Source organism: Rhinatrema bivittatum, chromosome 13, assembly GCF_901001135.1.
Source record: "Rhinatrema bivittatum chromosome 13, aRhiBiv1.1, whole genome shotgun sequence".
NCBI lineage: Eukaryota > Metazoa > Chordata > Amphibia > Gymnophiona > Rhinatrematidae > Rhinatrema > Rhinatrema bivittatum.
Window position 1 is genome coordinate 57239132 of NC_042627.1, and position 24343 is coordinate 57263474.

Here is a 24343-nt window from a genome sequence, read left to right on the forward strand (position 1 = left end):
GGATCCAGTTTTGAAGGGTCTCAGGAGTCCTCCAGAGCTTTTTCTTTTCATAGGATGGCTAAGACCCTTGTCTTTAAGGAGTGGGATGCTCCTGAATCTGGTCTGAAGGTGGGAAGGCCATGGTTAAGCTATGTCCCCTACCAGAGAATGCTTTGTATCTTCTTGTTGTTTAGGGTGGATACCATTAGTATTGGTGGTTACTAAAAAGATCACTATCCCAGTTGAGGGCTATGTAATGCTTAAAGACTCTCAGGATTGGAAGATGGAGCTTCATCTCTAGAAGATCTTTGAGGTTTCGGCCCTGGTGCTTCGGGCTGCAGTGTGCAGTAGTTTCATGGCTCAAACCTGTTTGCACTGGGTGCAGCAGATTCAAGTCACTGAGTCTGAGGTGACACTTTCTGAAAAGGAGGCAGAGTGGCTTGAAGCTAGCTTAGCCTGCATAGCTGATGCCTTTTATGATTTACTTCGGAAGTTGGCCAGGAATATGGTATTAGCAATTTTGTCTAAAAGACTGCTCTAGCTGCATAATTGATAATATTCCCTTTTGAGGCAAACTGCTTTTTGGACAAGATTTGGACAAATTGGTTAAGGGCCTGTGTACAAGGATGGAGGCATCTTGGTCCATCAATAAATAGAAATGAGGACTATCAAGAAAGCTTTAATGTTCTTTTAGCCTTTAGCCTAAGGAAAGACAGTGAGAATATTGTTGGATCATGCGATGGCAATAGCATATGTAAACAGATGGATGAAACAAAAGCCCAATGGTCTCTGTGAAAGTGAAGGTTTTGTTTCATTGGTGGAGCGACATCTGAAAGCATTGTTGGTGATTCACATAGCAGGATGGAGAATATGCAGGTGGATTTTCTGAGCAGGCATCCTCTGGACCCTGGAGAATGGGAGTTAGCGGAGGAAGTGTTTTCTCTCAGGGCCAATTAGGGGATTCCTCAGATGGATTTGATGACGACGAAGTGGAATGCAAAGGCCCTGAGGTTCTTCACTTGATTTATAGAGCTGGGATCGGAAGATCTAGATGCTCTGTCCCACTCATGGGCTCAAGGACTTCTACTTTACATCTTCCCTTTTTGGCCCCTGATAAGAAGGGTAATCAGGCACATAGAAAGGCATTGAGGGAAGAGTGATTCTGGTTACTCTGGAGTGGCCCTGACTGCCATGGTTTGTAGATTTTGTGAATTTTGCAACAGAAGGGCCCTTACAACTCAGTCATGTTCTTGGTTTGTTACATCATGGTTCCATCTTCTTGGAACAGGTGGATCACTTTTGTCTCACACCCTTGCTCTTGAAAGAGCTAAAAAGGCTAAAAAGACTTCAGCTTCTCTGGTGTATGTGCATGTTTGGAAGATGTTTGAGTGCTGGTGCCAAAGTCGGCGATCTTCCCACTTCAGGCTTCAATTCTGTTGATTTTGGCTTTCTTTCAGAAAGGTTAGCAAAATGGGTTAGCCTTGAATTTTCTTAAAGTTCAAGTGGTGGTATTGTCCTCTTTAGAGAGGAAAGGTACATAGTGCTTCTTTAGCATCGCATCCAAATGTGGTGAGATTCAGATACGGGGTTTAAGATCTATGTCTCCTGGTTCGACAGGTGGTTCCAGTGCCATAAAAATAGAGAAATATTGTCTAACTTCTTGACCTTGAAGATCCAGCAAGGGACACAGTCTTTTTTATTCAAGATACTCGACCATGGAATCTTAATTTGGTGTGGATGGCCTTGTGTAAGTCCCCTTTTGAGCCAATCAGGAGGGCATCTTTGCTGGGCAGACTGGATGGGCCGTTTGGTCTTCTTCTGCCGTCATTTCTATGTTTCTATGTTTCTATGTTTATGCTGAAAACAATGCTTTTGATGGCTATTTGTGAAGCGTGATGTACTTTGGAATTGCAGGTTTTGTCATGTAGGGATCCTTTTCTCCAATTTTCAGAGGAGAGAGTTTCTATTTGTATGGTACTATCTTTTTTGCTAAGGGTGGTTTCTTCTTTTTACTTGGATCAATCAATTGAATTGCCTATGTTTCAATTCTTCTTCTACAGTGCAATCTAGGGAAATTCATGTCTTGGATGTGCGTAGGATCCTTCTTAGATATTTGAAGGTTATTTATTTATTTATTTAAAAACTTGTATACTGCAAATCAAAAATTTCTAAGCGGTTTACAAAAAATATTCATAAAAACATTAAATAATAAAACATAAATAAGACACATGTAAAATAAATACAAGTATCTATCTCAAACTGGCTGCATTCATAGTCATAGTTGGTCCATATTCAGTGCTGGCCTTCAGTTCTTACACATCAGTGCTCATCATAAAAAATCTGCTCATTACTGGCTATACATTAAGCGAAAATGCCTGGGAAAATAGAAAAGTCTTTAGAAGTTTCCTAAATTTTAACAGTCTTGTAAATGTCGAGGGAAAGAGTTCCACAAAACAGGGCCCTGAACATAGAAAAGTCTCTCCTGAGACGAAGGAACATTCAGAAGCATTTGGCTAGAGGATTTTAAGGTTTGTGATGGACAATATAATTTTAGGGCTGCATTAAAACTAGGAGGAACAACACCATTTAAACCTTTTAAAACTAGCATCAAAATCTTAAAAGAAATCCTCCATTTAATAGGGAGCCAGTGTAAACTCTTTAAAACAGGTGAAATTACTCATGTATCGGCGTCCTGATAATTATCCTGGCGGCAGAATTTTGAACATACTGTAATGCCTTCAAGGATTTTTGCATGAGACCCAAGTACAAGGCATTACAGTAATCTAAAGAAGAAAGAGCAAGAGAATGGGTAACAGATCTGACTCGTTTAAGAAAGGTTGTAATCTGCGGAGCATATGAAGTTTAAAAAACATCCCTTTCACGACTCTCGAAATTTCAGTCTTTAGTGACAAGGTAGAATCCATAATGAAACTGAGATTTCTTGCCTTGGCCACTACTGGAATTTCAACCCCATCCAAAGTCAAAGATTTCGGGACCCTCATGTCAGGGTATCTTGCCAGATACATGTTTAAAAGGAGTTTATTTTTTGACAAACAGTCATTAAGAGAATTTAAACAATAAGAAGTCTTCTTGAGAGAACAGTCAATTGCTTCAAAGATGGGCGCAAAAAACTGGATGTCGTTAACAAAAAGGCGATAGCCCACATCAAGTTGTGATAAAACTTGACAAATTGGAGCAATATATACATTAAACAATACTGCTGAAAGGGCTGACCCTTGGGGGACCCCAGTGTCCAAAACAAATTCATCATACTTCGTAAATCAGACCATTTTTTTGTGTTGTTTAGTGGCTGAAATAAAGGAGAGAAGGCATCAAAAGCATCTATTGAAGATGGATTAAGCAGGCCATAGCTTCAACATACGTTTGCAAGAGGCTACAGGTTCCTGTAGGTCTTAGTGCACATTCCACTCTTGAGAAGAGAGTCAGTTGGTGTCGCCGCAGGAGATTTGCAGAGAGGTGACTTGGTCTAGACATCACTAGGTTTGGGGAGAGTGTGTTGTGAGTGGGTCTTTTGGGTTCCTGCCCAGTTAAGAAAGCTTGGGTACATCCCAATCACCTGGACTGGTCTGGGAGATAATAAGGAAGGGAAAATTGGTTCTTACCTGCTAATTTTCATGTATTTATTTAAAGTTTTTCTATACTGCCTACTTAAACTACTAAGCAGTTTACATAGAACACATATCTCTAAATATGCGGTCTGATTGATGGAATCTGCCAAACAGATTGCAATTTAAAGAAACTGATAAAGAACAATTCATGTTTACAATATATCCAGACAATGCACTTTCTCTGTAGCTGGCCCCACCCTCTGGAACAAGCTTCCCCCCCAACTCAGACTGGAACCCTCCCTCCACTCTTTCAAAAAGAAATTGAAAACCTGGTTATTCCTAAGCGTCTACCAACACCCCCACCTAACCCATCCCCCCTTTTAACACCCTCCGTCTCCCCTGCTCAAATGTTTATACTGGATACATGTGCCCCCTCAAGACTCTCCACCACTCGTTTATTTAAAGCTCGTTCCCTAAATTTTTGTTACATTGTATACTTAGTTCCAACCAGTTTTTGTTAAATGTAAAATAGTACGACCCTTGTCATACTATTCCAATTGTTGTTATGTGAACCGATGTGATGTACGCCAACGAATGTCGGTATATAAAAGCAAATAAATAAATAAATAAATAATCTTTGTTGTTCCTAAAGGTTATGAGCATGGTTTCTGGTTTTGGTCCCCTAATTACTGCAGGAATTTTCTCTGCTACACTTTCTTCAGCGCTGGCATCACTTGTCAGTGCACCCAAGGTTTTTCAGGTATGGAAAATTGATTATCTCATTCTATATTTTTGCTTGAACTGAATCTGTATTTAAATGAAATTCAAATATTTTTACATCAAAAACATATGTAAATATTCTATTCCACTGATTCTCATCCCAATCCTTGGAATACACCCAGCCAGTCTGTTTTTCAGGACATCCACAATGTATTGTATGCACTGCCTCCACTGCCATCCTGAAAACCACTGACTGGGCATGTTCCAAGGACTTGATTGGGAATCACTGGTCTAGACCGACCTAACCAAATTTCTTCTACAGAAAACAGATTATGCAATAAGGAGGCAATTTTGAAAATGCCTATTTTGTGTCAAGGTCTGCACCAGCAGAGTTTGTCCCAAGTTTCAAAGTTACAGTATGTGTGTACTTTTGCTTTAAAACTTGCTACGGGTAGAAAGTACCCACGTATATTTGCACCTGCTGGAAAAGCACAAAGGAAAATTTAAAAATGCAATCTATGCACATAGATTTTCTTCCCATCTTAAATATGCCTTCGGGAATGGCTGCCCTAAATATTGCTAAAAATGCACAGACCATGGAGCTCCACACATAATTTAGATGAGAGCTATTTTCAGAAAACCAGATGATATAGATAAATCACTTTTTACCCACACAAATTGCTTTGAAAATTGCCCTCTAAATGTGATGCAGTGAAATCAACTGACTCTATAGTGGAGCAACTTATTTGAAAGAAATGATATTGTACCTTCTAATGTATGTAGTCCAATTACTGATTCACAATTGAAGAATTACCATTTTACAGATTTAATAAAATAAACTCCATAACCTTAACCTGTTCTGATTTTTCAACAGGCTCTTTGTAAGGACAACATATATAAGGGTCTTCATTTTTTTGCCAAAGGACATGGAAAAAACAATGAGCCAATCAGAGGATATGTTCTCACTTTCATTATTGCAATGGGATTCATTTTGATTGGTCAGTGCAACTGATAATTTCCCAAAACGTGTTTAGTAAAATGAATAGTAAGCTGTTGAATATGCTTATAGGTTTAACTGCAGGGAAATAACATAACTTTTATTATTTTAACCACTATTCTTATTTATGCATATTATAGTAGTTTGCTTGAGTTTTTTCTACATTCATGGGTTACTTATTTATTAGATATTTGAAACTGCTTATTTGTCAGTGCTCTGTTATAAAATTTAGACATGAAATATTTATTTAACCCATTTGAATTTTCTCAGAAGGGGAAGCTTTCAGTTCATTGATCTTTAAAATAAGGTTGAGCAAATAAGTGTGCCTACTGGCAACAATGTTTGCTTCCATTACAAGAGGCATTAATGGAATCACCCTATGTTAGAAACCCTAATCTATAGAGGATGTTTGTTGTTTTTATTTTCAGTATTTACTGCAGTGCTTGACTCAGTCACTTGTTTAAATACCTTTGTAATTAGAATGGCAAAAGTAAGAAAGCAGGATTGAAAATAGATAAAATGGGAGTCAATGGCCCGTTCCACACTGAGCAAGAAGACTGATTTTAGCACACTTGCTGGTGTACTTCATGTCCTTGTGGGGCAAACTCTTCCTTTATGCTGATCTCATGATGCACAAGATCAGCATGAAAGAAGTGCTAGCACCGCGAGTTTTGAATACCACAGGGCTAGCACAGGACGAGGAAAAGCAGGTAAACAGGCTCTCTCCTGCTCCTGGTCGGATCATGCACGGGCCTCTTCTTTTCTTCGCCACCAATGGGATGGGGGTCCACTGGCAACTGCCCAGGCCTCTTCTTTCCTTCTTTTACATTTATTATGGAGACTCCAGCAGCAGGAGGAATAAGACAAGCACCAGTGGGGCTGCTGATGTGTGAGTGTGCGTGCGCGTGTGTGTGTGTGTGAGCATAGGAGCCTGCTGGGTTGGTGTTTGAGAGAGCATGGGAGCTTGCTTGGGTTGTGTGTCTGTAAGAGCATAGGAGCCTGCTTAGGTTGTGTTTGTATGGTGTGTGTGAGAGAGAGAGAATTGGAGCCTGCCTGGATTGTGTGTATGTGTATGAAAGAGCACTGGAGCCTGCCTGGTTTATGTGTGTAAGAGCATGGGAGCATGTCTGGTTTGTGTGTGTGTGTATGTGTGTAAGAAAAGCATGAGCACCTGCCTATGGTGTGTGTATGTGTGTGAGAGTGAGAGAGAGAGAGAATGGGTGTACTGGCGGATCCCAAACTGCCAACAGCCGAAGTGAAGAGGAAAACCCAGGGCTACTGGCGGATCCCAACCAAAGAAGAGCTGGAGCTGCCCAGGAAAGTGTGAACGGAAGCATGTGAATGAACATATATACGTTTATGTGTGTGTGTGTGTGTGTGTGTGAGTGTGTGTGTGTGTCTACAGATATATACGAAAGAGAGGAGAAAGTTTGTGCACCCCAATCCCACTATTTTTATTTATTTATTTATTTAAAAACTCTTATATACTGCTTGATACAATGGAGGTAGACCCAAGTGGTTTACAATGTTACACATGTATAATAAAAATACAACATAACAAAAAAGACACTACACAAATTAAAAAGCAAAGTAGTCATAAGAGTGTAATAAGTAATGTGTTAAAATAAAGAGATTAATTAAAAGCAAGTTTAAATAAATACATTTTTAAAAGTTTCTTAAAGACTTTGCTGGAGGAAGTTAGTCTAAGATTGTCTGGAAGAGAGTTCCATAGAGAAGGGCCTGCAACTGAAAAGGCTCGGCATCCAGTAAGATCTAGTCTGGCAAGATGAATGGTGGGAATGTCAAGTAAACATTTGTCAGAAGATCATAATTGTCTTGATGGTTGGTAAATCCTGAGTACCATGCACTGCCATAGAGTAGATGGATTATGAATCAGGTTGTGAATGATACATAGAATTTTGTATTGAATGCGAAATGAAACAGGGAGCCAATGAAGTGCCGATAATACTGGTGTAATATGATTTCTAATGTTTGAGTTAGGTAAGAGTCAGGCAGCAGCGTTTTGAACAAGCTGTAAAGGGTGTAGTGTATACTCTAGTAGGCCTAAGAATAGGCCATTACAGTAATCAAGACTAAAAATATAATGGTTTGAAAAATCAAACAGAACTCATTATGAAATAGTAAAGGTTTTACGTTTTTTAAAATGTGAAGTTTGAAAAGGAGCTTTTGACAATAGAGGATATATGATTGGACATTGAAAGTTCAGAGTCAAGAATAACACCAAGGTATCGCGCTTTGGAAGATATTAGAATAGCACAGTTGTTGATGTTGAGGTGAGTTGGGGGACCACAGGAGGAAAGAGGGATTGTTGACAGGAGAACTATTTCTGTTTTAGAGGTATTTAATTTGAGGCTGTTGTTTGATAGCCAAGTTTTAATAGACTGAATACACAGAGATACAAAAGAGAGGATTGTGGACAAAGAGTTGTTATATGGGACAAAAAAATGAATATTGTCTGCATAGATTCTGAAAGATAACCCTAGTCTATCCAAAAGATGACAAAGAGGTATCAGGTAAATATTGAAAAGGATGACAGATAGGGCAGAACCTTGAGGGACACCCGAGTTGACAGTGAACCAGTCGGAATGATGTTGAGAGATATCAATTCTTTGGGAACGATTGGAGATGAATAAGATGAACCAATAAAGGATTGTGTCTGATATGCCAATAGATTTTAGCCCATTAATAAGAATCTGGTGATCTATGGTGTCAAAAGCCACAGAGATGTCAAGAAGAACCAAAATGTAATCTGTATTTGTGTCAAATCCTCAAATTACGGTATCAAAGGTGGAAAGGAGGAGTGTTTCGGTGCTGTATTCCTTTCGGAAGCCATGTTGATTAGGGTGAAAAATAGAATTATCAGAGATATAGTCTGATAGTTGATGTAGGACCACAGATTCAATGATTTTTGCCAAGGGTGTTAGAGAGGCAACAGGGTGGAGAATAAGTCAGAGGTATCTATGTTGGGTTTCTTAGGAATTGGAAGAATTGAAGTATATTTTAGGGACAATCTCAGCGTGACTGGAAATCAAAAGTTCCCAGGTATGGAAAGTGGGGGATTTTTTTATCCTTATCAATTTTAATTGTTGGGTATTATTTGATGTCTGCTATTTTGAAATATTTATTGATGTTTGTGGAAATGATATAATTTTTATGAATTTTTAATTATTGGCTGCTATTCTTTTTATTAGTATGTTTTACTATTATGATTGATGATTTGTATTCTTTGAGGAGTGACATTTCTATTTTTCCATTATTGCTCTGCACGCAGTCTGGTTTGTTGAGGTTTCCAGTTCATTTCTGTTGAGACTTTATGGTCTCATTATTCTGCATTGGGTGAGGCTCTGTCTATATTCTGCATGTGTGACTCAGATGAGGTATTTTGCTGCCATGTAGTTTCTATGTAGGGATCTATAGCAGGCTGGCTTGTTCTGTTTTCCTAACAGGAGGTGTATTGGTGTTTAGGGCCTAGTGTAATATTTACAATGTTGCCATTTCATAGTTGGGGATTTTACTGTTTGAGGACTGGCAGTTGGTGCTGCTTTAGTATGCGAGGTTTACAAATATTGTAATTGTAATTCTAGGCTTTCTGAGGACATAGCCCCCATTCAACATGCATTACTATAGGCCTAATATCATATGCATTCCGAGTGTGGTTTTTTTGCACATTTGTGATATTTTGTGATATTTTACCTCAGAAGACTGTACGCTTGTTGTCCTTTTTCATGTAAAATTGATTATTATAAATGCAGAATTTTTAAATGTGTATGGTGAGGGCAGGGAAGGAGGGGTGTGGGCACAAGGTGTGGTGTGGGCAGGGAAGGAGGGGTGTGGTATCAAATGCCCTTGCACTGGCCTGGAGAGAGTTTGCCACAAAGAGACCCCCACTATTCACCCATCTCCCACTTCTGCAGGGGAGAATGCTGGGGAAAAGGTGGGAGGCAGGTCTTAGGGTTCCTGGGAGTGTGGCAGGGCTGCCATCTTCCTAGACACATTATCACTGACATGGGGTACTCTGACCCCCCGCTTTCCCCCTTCTGCAGCATTCAGATTCACCGAAAGGGCCAGACTACAAAGAGACACCCCCCCCCCCCCCGCCCTTCTTGATGATCTGACCTGTACCATGCCAGGAAGGGGAGTGGGGCGCAGTCTCATCCATCCCTCAGGCAGCAGATTGCCTTGAGCTGCTACTGTCCAGAAACATTCATAAACTTTGGCCAAGTCAATAAGTCCTACTCCAAGAGAAGAGAAACGAATACTGAGCTTGTATTCCCTTCAATTAATACAACTTGAGTTGCAATTTATAACCCATCTTTCTATAGGCAAAAGCTGAAGAAAATGAGGTGCTTCTTTCATAACTGGAAGTTCTAAATGAAATTTTAGAACTGGGTTCTAATGACATCACTTGAGAGAAACTGAAAGTTCTTAGAAATCTAGCCTAAACTGCATGATATTTCTAGTACCCTACCAGAATAATATCAGGCTGTGCAATATCAATTAACACTTCTAGACTTGTGTGTCATGTTTTCGTTTTCTTACAGCTGAGCTGAACACCATCGCACCCATCATCTCCAACTTCTTCCTGGCTTCATATGCTTTAATTAACTTCTCCTGTTTCCATGCATCATATGCAAAATCACCAGGTCAGCCTTGTTTTCTAAAATGAAATAAATAAAAGCACAGCAATATAGATTACGATGGTAGATAAGGGCCATGAAGTGCAGCTAGTCTCTCCTTGCTTCCTCCTTTTACCTTTTACACAGGCCGATTCAGTAAAGTCCGCGGGAGAGCGGACGAACATCTGCTCTCCCGGCACGCGCACAGGCCACTTGCCTGTGCGCGCGATTCTGTATTTAAATTAGGTGGTGCGGTAGAAACGGGCAAAAGGAGGCGCTAGGGACACTAGTGCTTTCCTAGCGCCTACTTTTGACCCAGAGCGGCGGCTGTCAGCGGGTTTGACAGCCGACGCTCAATTTTGCTGGCGTTGGTTCTTGAGCCCGCTGACAGCCATGGGCTCGGAAACTGGACGCCGGCAAAATTGAGCATCCGGTTTTTGGCCCGACAGCCGCCGGCCTATTTAAAAAATTTTTTTCTTTTTTTCTTTTTTTTTTTTACCCTTCGGGACCTCCGACTTAATATCGCCATGATATTAAGTCTGAGGGTGCACAGAAAAGCAGTTTTTACTAGAGATGTGAATCGGAACCGGAATCGGTTCGGATTCTGGTTCTGATTCACATGTGGGTTTTTTTGCATCGGGCCCGATCGCGGTTTTGTTTATCAGCTGCGCCCGAGCCGATAAACAAAAAACCCACCCTGACCCTTTAAAACTAACCCCTTAGCTTCCCCCACCCTCCCGACCCCCCAAAAAACTTTTTAAAGGTACCTGGTGGTCCAGCAGGGGTCCCGGGAGCGATCTCCCACTCCGGGCCGTCCTCCCGCTCCCGGGCCATTGGCTGCCACTAATTAAAATGGCGCCGATGGCCCTTTGCCCTTATCATGTGACAGGGTATCCGTGCCATTGGCCGGACTCTGTCACATGGTAGGAGCACTGGATGACCGGCGCCATCTTTGCTCCTACCATGTGACAGGGGCTGACCAATGGCACCGGTAGCCCCTGTGACATAGTAAGGGCAAAGGCTATCGGCGCCATTTTGAATACTGGCAGCCGACGGCCCGAGTGCAGGAGGTCGCTCCCAGATCCCCGGTGGACTTTTGGCAAGTCTTGTGGGGGTCAGGAGGGTCCCCCAAGACTTGCCAAAAGCCCCTGGTGGTCCAGCAAAAGCCGGCACCAATCACACCTCCGCGGTGCTATCACTACCAGCTTTCGCACTCAATAGCGCCAATCATAAAAGGTGGTGCTATTGGGCGGGCTGGTGTCAGTGAAAAGGACCCTTACCTTTTCGCCCTTCCGGTGCAGACTCCGCCCTGATTTAGTGATCGCACGTGAAAAGGGACTTTTTGTATGCCATCGCTTTGGAAAATGACCCCCTTAGTCAGTTACTCCTCCCTCGAATATTCCCACCTATAATCCACCCAGTTTATTTTTTTTCACATTCATGGCCTTCCCATTGTTTTTTGTCTGCTCTTCTTGACTAGATTGTAAGCTCTTATATATCTCTGTATAGCACTACATACATCTGGTATGCACTGATAATAATATTGATTAATAACAATAACTTGACTTATTGTACAACTGTCCCTTCTGTCATGTAGGCTGGAGACCTGCTTTCAAATATTACAATATGTGGGTATCTCTTTTTGGAGCTGTTCTGTGCTGCGGTGTCATGTTTGTGATCAACTGGTGGGCAGCTGTTATCACGTATGCCATTGAGCTGTTCCTTTACATTTATGTTACATACAAGAAACCAGGTAAGTTGATTAAAGCAGCAGGTTTAGCATCTGTCAGGTAGAAGAAACAAAAAAAGCAATTTACAGTATTTTCATTGTCAATACTTCGTCATGAAAAGAACAGAGAGAGCTTGTGTATTGCCGTTGGCTAATAGGATTCTCCATGAAGTTAGCATGGGGCACATTTAAAACTAATCGGAGAAAGTTCTTTTTTACTCAACACACAATTAAACTCTGGAATTTGTTGCCAGAGAATGTGGTTAGTGCAGTTAGTATAGCTGTGTTTAAAAAAGGATTGGATAAGTTCTTGGAGGAGAAGTCCATTACCTGCTATTAAGTTCACGTAGGGGCAGATTTTAAGAGCCCTGCTCACCTAAATCCGCCCAAATCCGGGTGGATTTAGGCGAGCAGGGCCCTGCGCGCCGGTGAGCCTATTTTACATAGGCCTACCGGCGCGTGCAGAGCCCCGGGACTCGCGTAAGTCCCGGGGTTTTCTGAGGGGGGCGTGTCGGGGGGGCGGGCCCGAACCGCGCTGCGTTTTCGGGGCGTGTCGAGAGCGTTCCGGGGGTGGGCCCGGGGGCGTGGCTACGGCCCGGGGCGGTCTGGGGGCGTGGCCGCGCCCTCCGGACCCGCCCCCAGGTCGCGTCCCGGCGCGCTAGCGGCCCGCTGGCGCGCGGGGATTTACGTCTCCCTCCGGGAGGTGTAAATCCCCCGACAAAGGTAAGCGGGGAGGTTTAGACAGGGCCGGGCGGGTGGGTTAGGTAGGGGAAGGGAGGGGAAGGTGAGGGGAGGGCAAAAGAAAGTTCCCTCCGAGGCCGCTCTGATTTCGGAGCGGCCTCGGAGGGAACGGGGGTAGGCTGCGCGGCTCAGCGCGCGCCGGCTATACGGAATTGATAGCCTTGCGCACGCCGATCCAGGATTTTAGCGGATACTCGCGGCTACGCGCGTATCTACTAAAATCCCGCGTACTTTTGCTGGCGCCTGATGCGCCAGCAAAAGTACGCCAAATCGCGCGGTTTGAAAATCTACCCCTTAGAGAATAGCCACTGCCATTAGCAATGATTACATGGAATAGACTTAGTTTTTGGGTACTTGCCAGGTTCTTATGGCCTGGATTGGCCACTGTTGGAAACAGGATGCTGGGCTTGATGGCCCCTTGGTCTGACCCAGTATGGCATTTTCTTATGTTTTTATGTTCATATGATGAGGCATTTGTCTGCTGCTGCTTGCACAGGCACATGGAAACCATCTTCAGTATCAAACCTGTTCTGACAATAAAATGAGGTTTAAAATGTCCTTAAAACCGGGTTCTCTTTTTACTGTGTATTCCCGCTTTCCAGGGCAAAGCACCTAAAAGCTGTGCAGATTCTTCTTTATATTTTTTTTAATGAACAGGAAAACCCCACCAGCCAATGAAAACAGGGGTTTCTAGACTGTGTCTGTGGTAAAAGATCATTGGTAAATGGGGCCAAGTACTAATGCCACTGCTAATCAATATTTATTATTTATTTATTTATTTAAGTTTTTTATATACCAACATTCAGGACGGAAGTCCCATCTAGAAAGATCTGTTTAATCTTAACAAAGTTAGCATTGGCAAAGAGAATAAGATGAAGCTTATTCAGTTTGGTCTCTGATTTCTGCAAGCAGTCAAGCAGAACATGCCCAGATATAGGATAGGTATATTGCATTTTTATTATTTGTGTTTCAAAACAGTTTTCTAGGATAATACACGTTGAGGTAGATTTTAAAAACATACGCACGCGCGTACTTTTGTTCGCGCACCAGGCGCGAACAAAAGTACGCTGGATTTTATAAGATACGCATGTAGCCGCACGTATCTTATAAAATCCGGGGTCGGCGCGTGCAAGGGGGTGCACATTTGTGCAACTTGCGCGCGCCGAGCCCAGCGCACGCTGCCCGTTCCCTCCGAGGCCGCTCCGAAATTGGAGCGGCCTCGGAGGGAACTTTCTTTCTACCCGCACCTTCCCTTCCTTTCCCCTACCTAACCCCTACCTAACCTACCTGGCCCTATCTAGAACCCCCTTTACCTTTATCGGAGAAGTTACTACTGCCTCCGGGCAGTAGTAACTTACGCCCGCCGGCCACGCCCCCGGACCACCCACACGCCCCCGGACATGCCCCCAATCCCTAACCGTGCCCCCTGGCCACGCCCCCGACTGCCCCTTTTTGCAAGCCCCAGGAATTATGTGCATCCCGGGGCTTACGCACGCCGCCAAGCCTATGCAAAATAGGCTCTGCGCGCAGGGGGGCTTTGGCTAGGTTTTCGGGGGGTACGCGCGTATCTTACGCGCATACCCCTTTGAAAATCTACCCCTTTAGATTTATTTTAATACTTTTAGATATATATTGCATATCAAGCATTTCAAATTATAAAAAAGAAGTGTCCAATTGATCTTTTAAAATAAAAAACGTTTTCTTTCTTCTTTGGAAATGTAGCAGATTTAACATGGGCTTAAATGTTTAATCCAACCTGTATCTTAGCCAAAGAACTCCTGTTAACATCATTCACCTTTTCCACCTAACCTCCTCAATTTCTTAACAACACAAAAATTGTGTTAAGAGCTAAGTGGAGCCCAGAGAAGCTCAGTAAGAAAGGTGGAAAGAAGTCAAAACAATTACCGGCATGGTTAAAAGGGGAGGTGAAAGAAGCTATTTTAGCCAAAAGATCTTCATTCAAAAATTGGAAGAAGGATCCAACAGAAGAAAATAGGATAAAGCATAAACGTTGGCAAGTTAAATGTAAGACATTGATAAGACAGGCTAAGAGAGAATTTGAAAAGAAGTTGGCTGTAGAGGCAAAAACTCACAGTAAAAACTTTTTAAAATATATCCGAAGCAGAAAGCCTGTGAGGGAGTCAGTTGGACCATCAGATGATCGAGGGGTTAAAGGGGCACTTAGAGAAGATAAGGCCATTGCAGAAAGATTAAATGATTTCTTTGCTTCAGTGTTTACTGAAGAGGATGTTGGGGAGGTACCGGTAATGGAGAAGGTTTTCATGGGTAATGATTCAGATAGACTGAATCAAATCACGGTGAACCTAGAAGATGTGGTAGACCTGATTGACAAACTGAAGAGTAGTAAATCACCTGGACCAGATGGTATACACCCTAGAGTTCTGAAGGAACTAAAAAATGACATTTCAGACCTATTAGTAAAAATTTGTAAACTATCATTAAAATCATCCATTGTACCTGAAGACTGGAGGATAGCAAATGTAACCCCAATATTTAAAAAGGGCTCCAGGGGCGATCCAGGAAACTACAGACCAGTTAGCCTGACTTCAGTGCCAGGAAAAATAGTGGAAAGTGTTCTAAACATCAAAATCACAGAACATATAGAAAGACATGGTTTAATGGAACAAAGTTAGCATGGCTTTACCCAACGCAAGTCTTGCCTCACAAATCTGCTTCACTTTTTTGAAGGAGTTAATAAACATGTGGATAAAGGTGAACCGGTAGATGTAGTATACTTGGATTTTCAGAAGGCGTTTGACAAAGTTCCTCATGAGAGGCTTCTAGGAAAATTAAAAAGTCATGGGATAGGTGGCGATGTCCTTTCGTGGCTTGCAAACTGGCTAAAAGACAGGAAACAGAGAGTAGGATTAAATGGACAATTTTCTCAGTGGAAGGGAGTGGACAGTGGAGTGCCTCATGGATCTGTATTGGGACCCTTACTTTTCAATATATTTATAAATGATCTGGAAAGAAATACGATGAGTGAGATAATCAAATTTGCAGATGACACAAAATTGTTCAAAGTAGTTAAAACACAAGCAGATTGTGATAAATTGCAGGAAGACCTTGTGAGACTGGAAAATTGGGCATCCAAATGGCAGATGAAATTTAATGTGGATAAGTGCAAGGTGATGCATATAGGGAAAAATAACCCATGCTATAATTACACAATGTTGGGTTCCATATTAGGTGCTACAACCCAAGAAAGAGATCTAGGCGTCATAGTGGATAACACATTGAAATTGTTGGTTCAGTGTGCTGCGGCAGTTAAAAAAGCAAACAGAATGTTGGGAATTATTAGAAAGGAATGGTGAATAAAACGGAAAATATCATAACGCCTCTGTATCGCTCCATGGTGAGACCGCACCTTGAATACTGTGTACAATTCTGGTCGCCACATCTCAAAAAAGATATAATTGCGATGGAGAAGGTACAGAGAAGGGCTACCAAAATGGAATGGAACAGCTCCCCTGTGAGGAAAGACTAAAGAGGTTAGGACTTTTCAGCTTGGAGAAGAGACGGCTAAGGGCGGATATGATAGAGATGTTTAAAATCATGAGAGGTCTAGAACGGGTAGATGTGAATTGGTTATTTACTCTTTCGGATAATCGAAAGACTAGGGGGCACTCCATGAAGTTAGCATGGGGCACATTTAAAACTAATTGGAGAAAGTTCTTTTTTACTCAATGCACAATTAAACTCTGGAATTTGTTGCCAGAGGATGTGGTTAGTGCAGTTAGTATAGCTGTGTTTAAAAAAGGATTGGACAAGTTCTTGGAGGAGAAGTCCATTACCTGCTATTAAGTTCACTTAGGGCCAGATTTTCAAAAGCATTTACTCGAGCAAAACTGGTTTTTGCTCGAGTAAATACACTTTACTCAAGTAAGTGGGCTTTTCAAAATTGCTACAATATATGCCATTGAATTGTCCATAGGATTTACTCAAGTAAGTGCACTTTACTCGAGTAAATAGCTTTTGAAAATTGCTACAATAGTATGTCACATTTACATGCGTAACTCCTTTGAAAATGACCCCCTAAGAGAATAACCACTGCCATTAGCAATGGTAACATGGAATAGACTTAGTTTTTGGGTACTTGCCAGGTTCTTATGGCCTGGATTGGCCACTTTTGGAAACAGGATGCTGGGCTTGATGGACCCTTGGTCTGACTCAGTATGGCATTTTCTTATGTTCTTATGCTTGTCTGAAGTTTTCAAGATTTGTCCCCTGAAGAAAGAGTTGAGTTTCTCAAGCACTCAAGGTTATGAATTGGGTGGATTGAGCTGCTACAAAAAGGTAATTAAGTAAAAATAAAAATGTTCTTAGTAAATAGTCAAATTTGAAGAAATAAGTACAATTAAGGTTGTTAATAAATTGAGGAGGAAGTTAGGTGGAAAAGTAAATGAGGTTAACCAGAGTGCTTTGGCTATGATACAAGTTGAAGCCCATTGTGGATTAATAACTTAAGCACATGTTAAATCTGATACCATTTCCAAAGAAAAAAGAAAAAAAATTAAAAGATTTTTTTTCAAGATCAATTGGATACCTTGTTTTTTATAATTTGGTGTTGGTTGAGGTGGAGTGCTCGTTGTTTGAGTTGTGTGTTTCACATCAAGAGTTTCACCATCTAGCCTGAAGGAAAAATTAAAAATACCTAGTTTACTCTGAAATAACTATCATTTTTTTTTTAATACCAATCTCTATAGATGTAAACTGGGGTTCTTCAGCTCAGGCTCTTTACTTTGTGAATGCATTAAATAGTGCCTTGGATCTGACCGCTGTGGATGACCATGTGAAAAATTTCAGGTAACACTCACAGTATTGTAGCACAAATGTCTCAGATCAGAGGGGTTTATTTAGCAGGACGGTGAGGCAAAGCTATAGCCAACTTTAATTGAAGCCACTGCACTTTTTTCTCCAGGCCACAGTGTATAGTACTAACAGGAGGACCCATGTCAAGACCTGCCCTGCTGGATATAACACATTTGTTTACCAAGCATACCGGTCTCTGCATATGCTGTGAAGTGTTTGTAGTAAGTAATGACTTTAGATATTTTATAACAGATTCATGCAAGTCCATAAAAAAAAATCCTGCAGTGATGGATACAGTTCATTGAAGTTGTGGAGAAGTTGAGATAATTTTGTTGATCAGTTCCTGGTCACAGGCCAGTAACAAATGGTAAGAATAGCCGTAATAAAGAAATTGTAAATGTAGTCCATATTCCACTGGCTTTTAGGGCTTTGGGGCAACATTCTGATTCAGGCTCCTGGATTCTTTTCCCCACGGGGGGCAGATAAAAAGGTTTTCAAGGCCCTAGATTTCTTGAAGAAGTCTTCTGCTTCCTCAAGTCGAAAGAAACACACTGCACACAGTCGACTGCTATTCAAAAATGCATCCTTTTACCGAGTGCTTGAATGAAAATTCACAGAGATTACACTTGAAATAGTGCACTGCACTTCAATACAGAAAAATAGCACTAGAGAATAGTCACTGGTAAATCTGCACCTCCTAGCAGTAGATAATCATGACAAGGATCCCTCCCTGGGCACTTCTCGAGTGGTATCTGCATACTGGATGCAGATTTCCTCCCAGTAGGAAACTTGAAAACTCCTCCTGATGTACATCAGAGACTCCTGTGTTGATGCTTTCTTTAAGCAGCAGCTTTGTAGGACCTTCTCCCTGCAAGGCAGTCCCACCAAGAAAAAACACTGAAGAAATCTTTCTCAGATGGATGAGGAGTATGGGACTAATTCCCCTCTTCATAAAGACATCCTCTCAGGCTCCTTAGAATATCTCAAATGTTTACTCTTGGGACCCCAAGACAACTCTCCCTGACCTTAGGGGCATGGGAACCCCACCCATGCTGGGGCCACCAGCCATGCTCACAGCGCAGGAGAGAGAAAGGAAGGAACTCTGAGCCAAGTAGGCTCATGAGTTTGTTAAATCGTTCACTTCAGCTAGCCACCTCCCTCTGGGGATTGTCACACACACTATTGTCACTGTTATTATTGTTACCTACTTTAATTGAATCTGCTGTAGAGACACTGAAATCAATAGTAAGGGACACTTTGGTGAGATCCTTACATAAATATGGATATTACAATTTTCCTCAAATCTTCTTGTAATCCAGTCCATTCTAAGACTCTTTAGTCATATTAGTACAATGACTACAAAACTCATAATCCTATGGGTTAGAAATAAAATAAAAAGAACTAGAGCCATCACGTTACTACTGAGAAAATGAAAGCAGGCCTGGTACTACCGAGTTTGCAAATCGTGCAACTGCATGGGGTGGCGGTGACAGAAGAGGGGGAGTCGCCCACAGTGCTGCCAGTAGAACCCATCCCACCAGTGGCCAATGAAAAACACGGAGCAGATCTGGCAGGATCACTGGCAGAGCCCATCCCATCAGCAGCTGAAGAAAAAGTGGAGAAGCCCGGCATGAGTAAGAGAGCATGTGTGAGTGTGAATAAGAGAATCAGCGTGTATGTGCATGAGAGTGAGCATGTGTATGTATGTGTGCATGCACAAACAGGTGAATTTTCAAAGAAGTTACGCATGTAAATGTAATATTCTGTTGTAGCAATTTTCAAAAGCCACTTATACAGGTAAAGTGCATTTAAACATGTAAAACCCAGTTTTAAGCATGTAAATGCTTTTGAAATTCAGGCCCAAACCATGCAACTGCATGGGGTAACACATATACAGTAGTGGCAGACAAGAGGGTGTGGCCAGCAGCTGAAGAAAAGAAAGAAGAGGACAAGTGGGGCCGTTGGCTAGCCCCACCCCAACGGCGGCTGAAGAAGAGACAGGGAGGCTCGGTAAATGTATGTGAAAAAGAGAGAGGGCATGTGTGAGTGAAAGTAAGCATGTACTGTATGTATATGAATGAGTGAGTACTCCCTGTCCTACTTCAGAAAGAAGCCTGATTTTCAATGTGGAGAAGAAGGACCCTGGAAGAAAGAATGTCCCTGTTAACCTAGTCCTTAGACAGTTGGGACACTAGTAGAACAAGTGATCCTGAGCCAGGCAGCTGGAAGGAAAAGAAACCAGTGCGGGTCCAGTTGTATACAAATACCAATTGCTATCAATGGTAGACTGAAAGAAGTTATTATGGACATTGGGGTAGAGGCGACAATTATTTTGGAAGCATTATACCCAGTCTGTGACCATCTGGAGTGCAAAGGCTGGTAATGTGATGAAGGCTCAAGCAGGAGTCAAGGTGATCTTGAGAGTCCGCAATCACAGTATCTCATGGGAAGTGCTAGTGGCCTTGATCTCTAATACAGTGCTGCTAGGACTGGACTTCCTCCAAGCTGCAGATGTCACCATATAGGCTTGGGGAAAGGTGTTTCTTGGGATAAACCCTGTGCCTGCAGAAGCTAAAGCTACACTGCTGTAATGAGAATGGTATCCGTGAGCTCTTTGGGCTGTGGTGTGGTTGAAGCAGCCTAGTAGGCAAATCTACAAGGCCCATTCTGACAGCTAGCGAATGCACCCTGCGGTGGGACATGCTGAAACTTCACCTAAACTACCTGCCTCCCCCTCAGGTTGAGCCTTTGGGTTCTGGCAGCCAGCAGGATTTAGGTGCATCCCAAGGGTAGTCAGGCAAGCGAGAGTTGAAGGCCAGGCAAAGGTCAGGGCAGGCAGCAGTCAAGGCAAGGTCAGGTCTAAGGCAAAGGTCAGGTCCAGATGTCAATCAAGGAATGGTCAAGGTTCAAGCAGAGGTCTGAATCCAGAAAGTCAAGCCAAGAGAAGACGAGAACAAGGGAGAGAGTAAGCGGGGCAAGACGGGCAAGGAAAGGCAAGGAAAAGGCATGGACAAGGCAACTGGAACACAGAGGAAGGCAGGAATACAGGAACAAAGGCAACATGCACTGTTGGCACTAGGCACATCAGGAGACCTGTTTCTCAGGTGTCTGATGATCCATGGAAGAAGTCTTATAAGGAGGAGGATCATTGATGTCATCAACAGGCTTTGGGGCTGCTTCCCTGCCTCGGGCCCTTCAAAAGGATGAGTTTTGGGTGCATGTGTGCCTATGAAAAGCCAGGAAGATGTCGGCATGGTAACATCCTGAGGCATGCAGAGCGGTGTTTGTTGAGCACAGCGGCGTCCTGGTCGCAAGACAGACAGCCACGTTGGGATGAGTGAGACAGTTCATGGGGCCGTCCTGTAAGCCGACAAATATAAAAACTGCTACTTGAGTGATGTAGGAAGCAGACACCATACTACCCCCAAAGAGACTGTAGACTCCCAAGCCAAAACTGAAAGTGTGCTTGAACCCCTGACCCTAGGGAAGGGAATCACATCAAGGAGCATGTTGGTAAAAGATTGTTCCCATTTGACTTTGCAATCTGGCATCAACAGAGGCCAGACTATATCAAGGAGCATGCATAGGCATCTTGGTAGAAACATACTCTACCTCAATATCCTCAGCTAGCAGAGAAATGGATGCTGAAGAAGATGAGGAAGCCCTCTCTATATCCTGAGAGCAGTGGAGTGACACCATTACTCTTCCTCTTCATGTGGAAGAACTTCAAGGGAGTCCCTTACAACCAACCAGTGGGACTAGTTTTCATCCATCTTGCTGTGGTACCAAGACATATTTGCTGCCAGTGACCAAGATTTGGGAAGATACTCTGAGGTAGTCAACTGCATTGATGTGAGCAGAGTTAAACCCATCCAACAGACTACCTGCAGGACCCCACTAGGGTTCCAATATGAATAGCATCTTACCGATATGCTGGAAGAAGGAGTAGTCACCCAACCTAAGTCAGAATGAGCCTCACTAGTAGTCCTAGTCCACAGAAGAATGCAGGAGTGCATTGGTGCGTAGACTCCTTTGTTATATGCTGCCACCAAACCCATGGCCTCAGGAAACTTTTGATGTGGAGTCACCCTGATATTGTTGTTGATTAGCAAGAGGTAGGGGGGTGAGGCAGTATGCACACAAACTATAAACTTTATCCTCTCTAATACACACACACTAACACACTCAAGTGCCCACTCTCTCACACTCTCTCACACGCATGCATGCTATTCATATACACATGCACACTTACTTACACACTCACTCCTTTCATTCTCAGACACATGCACTCACACGCACGCCCACTCACACTTCTGGCCACAACCATACACTCCCTCACATATACACACTGACATGTCCATTCACACACACACACACACACACACACACACATATTCACACCCTTTCTCACATGCTCACAGTCACCTTTCTCCCTCTCCCATACATACACACACTCACACATTCTTTTTTTCCCACTCTGAACCCTCCAGTAGCACAGCTTCAACCTATGCATATGCAGTTGCACTAAATTTTAATTTTCCTGCATGTTAACTTGCAGGTTAAGGACTTCATTAGTCATTACCATACTATGAACTAAGGCAGCAGCACCAGGAGCTAAATCTAGCATGCACTTTTAGCACATGAAATTTAGCTCCCGATCTCAGGCTATGGAAAATTCCTGCAGGGTAGGTTGGTACACTAGTAGTTTAGAAGTAGAGGGGAGGCACCATCCTTGCTCTTTCCTAAAAGTTCACCCCCTGCCACCTCTGACACAAATTCCTCCCTCCCCCAATCCAGATCATGGATGACTCACACCATGCCTGAACTCTGATCACAAATGATAATCCCTCCCTTGGTGTGGGTCTGTCTGTCCCTCCCTTCACACTTTCTCCAGAGCCCTCCAGCAGGAGGAGTGTCTCTTACTTCTTCCCTGTATCCCATTGTTGCTGAAATGTTGGCAACTCTAAGCCATTTCACGTGTTGGCCTGCATGTGCATGTGTGAGTGGCATGGAATACTACCATTTTAGCAATAACAGGATGCTGCTAGGAGGTAAAAAGAATTCCTTCAGCCAGCAGGGGTCTGCAGTGGATCATGCAGTGAGGAGGGGGGAGGAAGATTTGCTGGAGAAGATGTAGGGGGAGAGCAGGGAATGGGAGTCTTACCTCATCATCTGTGATCCGGGTTTGGGCGGGAAGAAGGTGGATCAAGTGTGATAGAGGTTTGGTGTGGGGCTCATGTGTGATCAAATTCATGTGTGGGGTTCATCTGGGCTAACTGTCTCTATTTTGGGGAAAATTAGCACAAAAATACCTGAATAATCTGCAAAGACACACATTCATGTTTGTGGCCCTCTAAGCACACATTCCGTGTACCATTTCCTTTGTACATTTGTATGCTAATCAGTTGTACATTTGTGTGCTAATTAGTTGTAAAATTAGACGGCTATGATTTTAGCATGCATCTAATACATAAAGTGATTTGAGCAGTAATACATGTGTTTTTTCACCAGTGTTTTGCTATATTGTACAGGGACCACGGAAGCAGTGTGTAAAAGAAATAAATAGCAGCATCTTGAAAAAACAGGCCTGGCTTACTAAGAACCAAAGCAAAGCATTTTATGCGGCAGTGGCTGCTGATAATTTCAGAGATGGTGTGAAAAGTCTCCTTCAGGTATGTTTTTATTACACTCGTAGTCCAAAGGAGTGCACAGACTAAGCCAACAGAATCATATAATATTAAAAAGTCCAAAATAGCAACTGGAACTAAATTGTGCTACACATTGATCTGGGGAATTAGCAAGCCATGACTTGTGCAATTAAACAAATTGCCATTGGACTGTTCAATCATTTACCCACATAAAATAACTAACACATTGTGAGATTTTTGTTAGCAAATAAAAATAGTCCTCAGTATTCACCACGATGCCTGACCCCAGCACATGTTTCGATACTTGATTGCATCAGGGGCTTAACTCACGTGGAATCATAGTTTATTGTTACGAGCGCGCGCGAGCGCGGTCGTCTCAAGCGGGTGGTGAGCGCTTGGGCTACGGCAGGACTCAAGGAGGAGCCCCAAGCCACACCGTGGGAGGTGAGCTGAGCAGGCATGGTGAGCCAGGCGGGTACAGTAGCAGGCAGTAAGGAGTGGAGTCTGACCCTCAGCCGGACCTGCACGCCCATGGCAACCAACACTGGGAAGTTGATTGATGAACGGTCCTCCGACTGTTCCCGGCCCTTTCGGACCTGCCGCTGGGTACGGCAATGGGCCGCAGGCCGGACAGAGGCGAGGGCATACAGAGTCCTTTACACTGAAGACATCGTAGACGGCAGGTGCAGACATCGTAGACAAAAGCTAGTGCAGACATCGAAGATGAGGGCTGGAAGGAAGACATGGGCACTGTCCCTCAGGGCGCCCTACTCAGCCCACCCACGGGACTGAGTCGCGGACTACCCCGTCCCATACGCGCCCTACTCAGCCCAGGAAGGCTGGTCGCGGACCATGCTGAGAGCGGGAGAGCACCAGGAAGACAAAGCAGAAGATTACTGCACTCCAGGCAGTCAAGGCAGGTACGCTGCACTCCGGGCAGCTCAAGGCAGGAACGCTGCACTCCAGGCAGCTCTAGGCAGGAACATCAAGGGAAAGCAGGAACTGGATCAGGCACAGGATCAGACATCAGGAAACACATCAAGGCAGACATCAGGTAACATCAGGTAGCAGACATCCGGACAGAGACAGGACAAGGCACCATCAACACAAGCAAGACGACGGATGACCTGGATCGAGGAGAAGGTTACAGGCAACTGTAGAACCCGATCCGAAGGCAAGTTGCAAGTGACAAGAAAGTCCTTATATACTGGAGGTTGTAGGCAACTCCCTGGGAGGAGTTTGCCAGGACCGCCCCTCGCTGGCCCTATAAGTGGGGTAGAGAGCTGCAGGCCGGCCCCTAGGAGAAGGGCGTCGCCAAACAGGAAGTCCAAACGCAGGCATGCAAGCCACAAGCAGGCCTCAGGAACAGCTAAGCCTCCCAGGCCCTGGAGCAAGTCCCGGATGGTGCACAGGAGAGGCCCTGGCTTCGAAGCGGCCTCCGGGAGGAAGGTAAGATACCTCCTGTAGCGCAGCAACAGGGGGGATCGCAA

General features: G+C 43.4%; 1 protein-coding gene across 3 annotated transcripts in view; it reads left to right on the forward strand.

Moving 5' to 3' along the window:
- SLC12A1 (solute carrier family 12 member 1) overlaps positions 1-24343 on the forward strand; it is a 122652-nt gene that overhangs the window by 50017 nt on the left and 48292 nt on the right. For all 3 annotated transcript variants that reach the window (XM_029575062.1, XM_029575061.1, XM_029575060.1), the window contains exons 12-18: positions 4201-4308; positions 5143-5266; positions 9828-9929; positions 11500-11655; positions 17100-17199; positions 17315-17426; positions 22737-22877. In XM_029575062.1, the coding sequence (XP_029430922.1) occupies positions 4201-4308; positions 5143-5266; positions 9828-9929; positions 11500-11655; positions 17100-17199; positions 17315-17426; positions 22737-22877 (843 nt within the window). The remainder of the gene's footprint in view (positions 1-4200; positions 4309-5142; positions 5267-9827; positions 9930-11499; positions 11656-17099; positions 17200-17314; positions 17427-22736; positions 22878-24343) is intronic.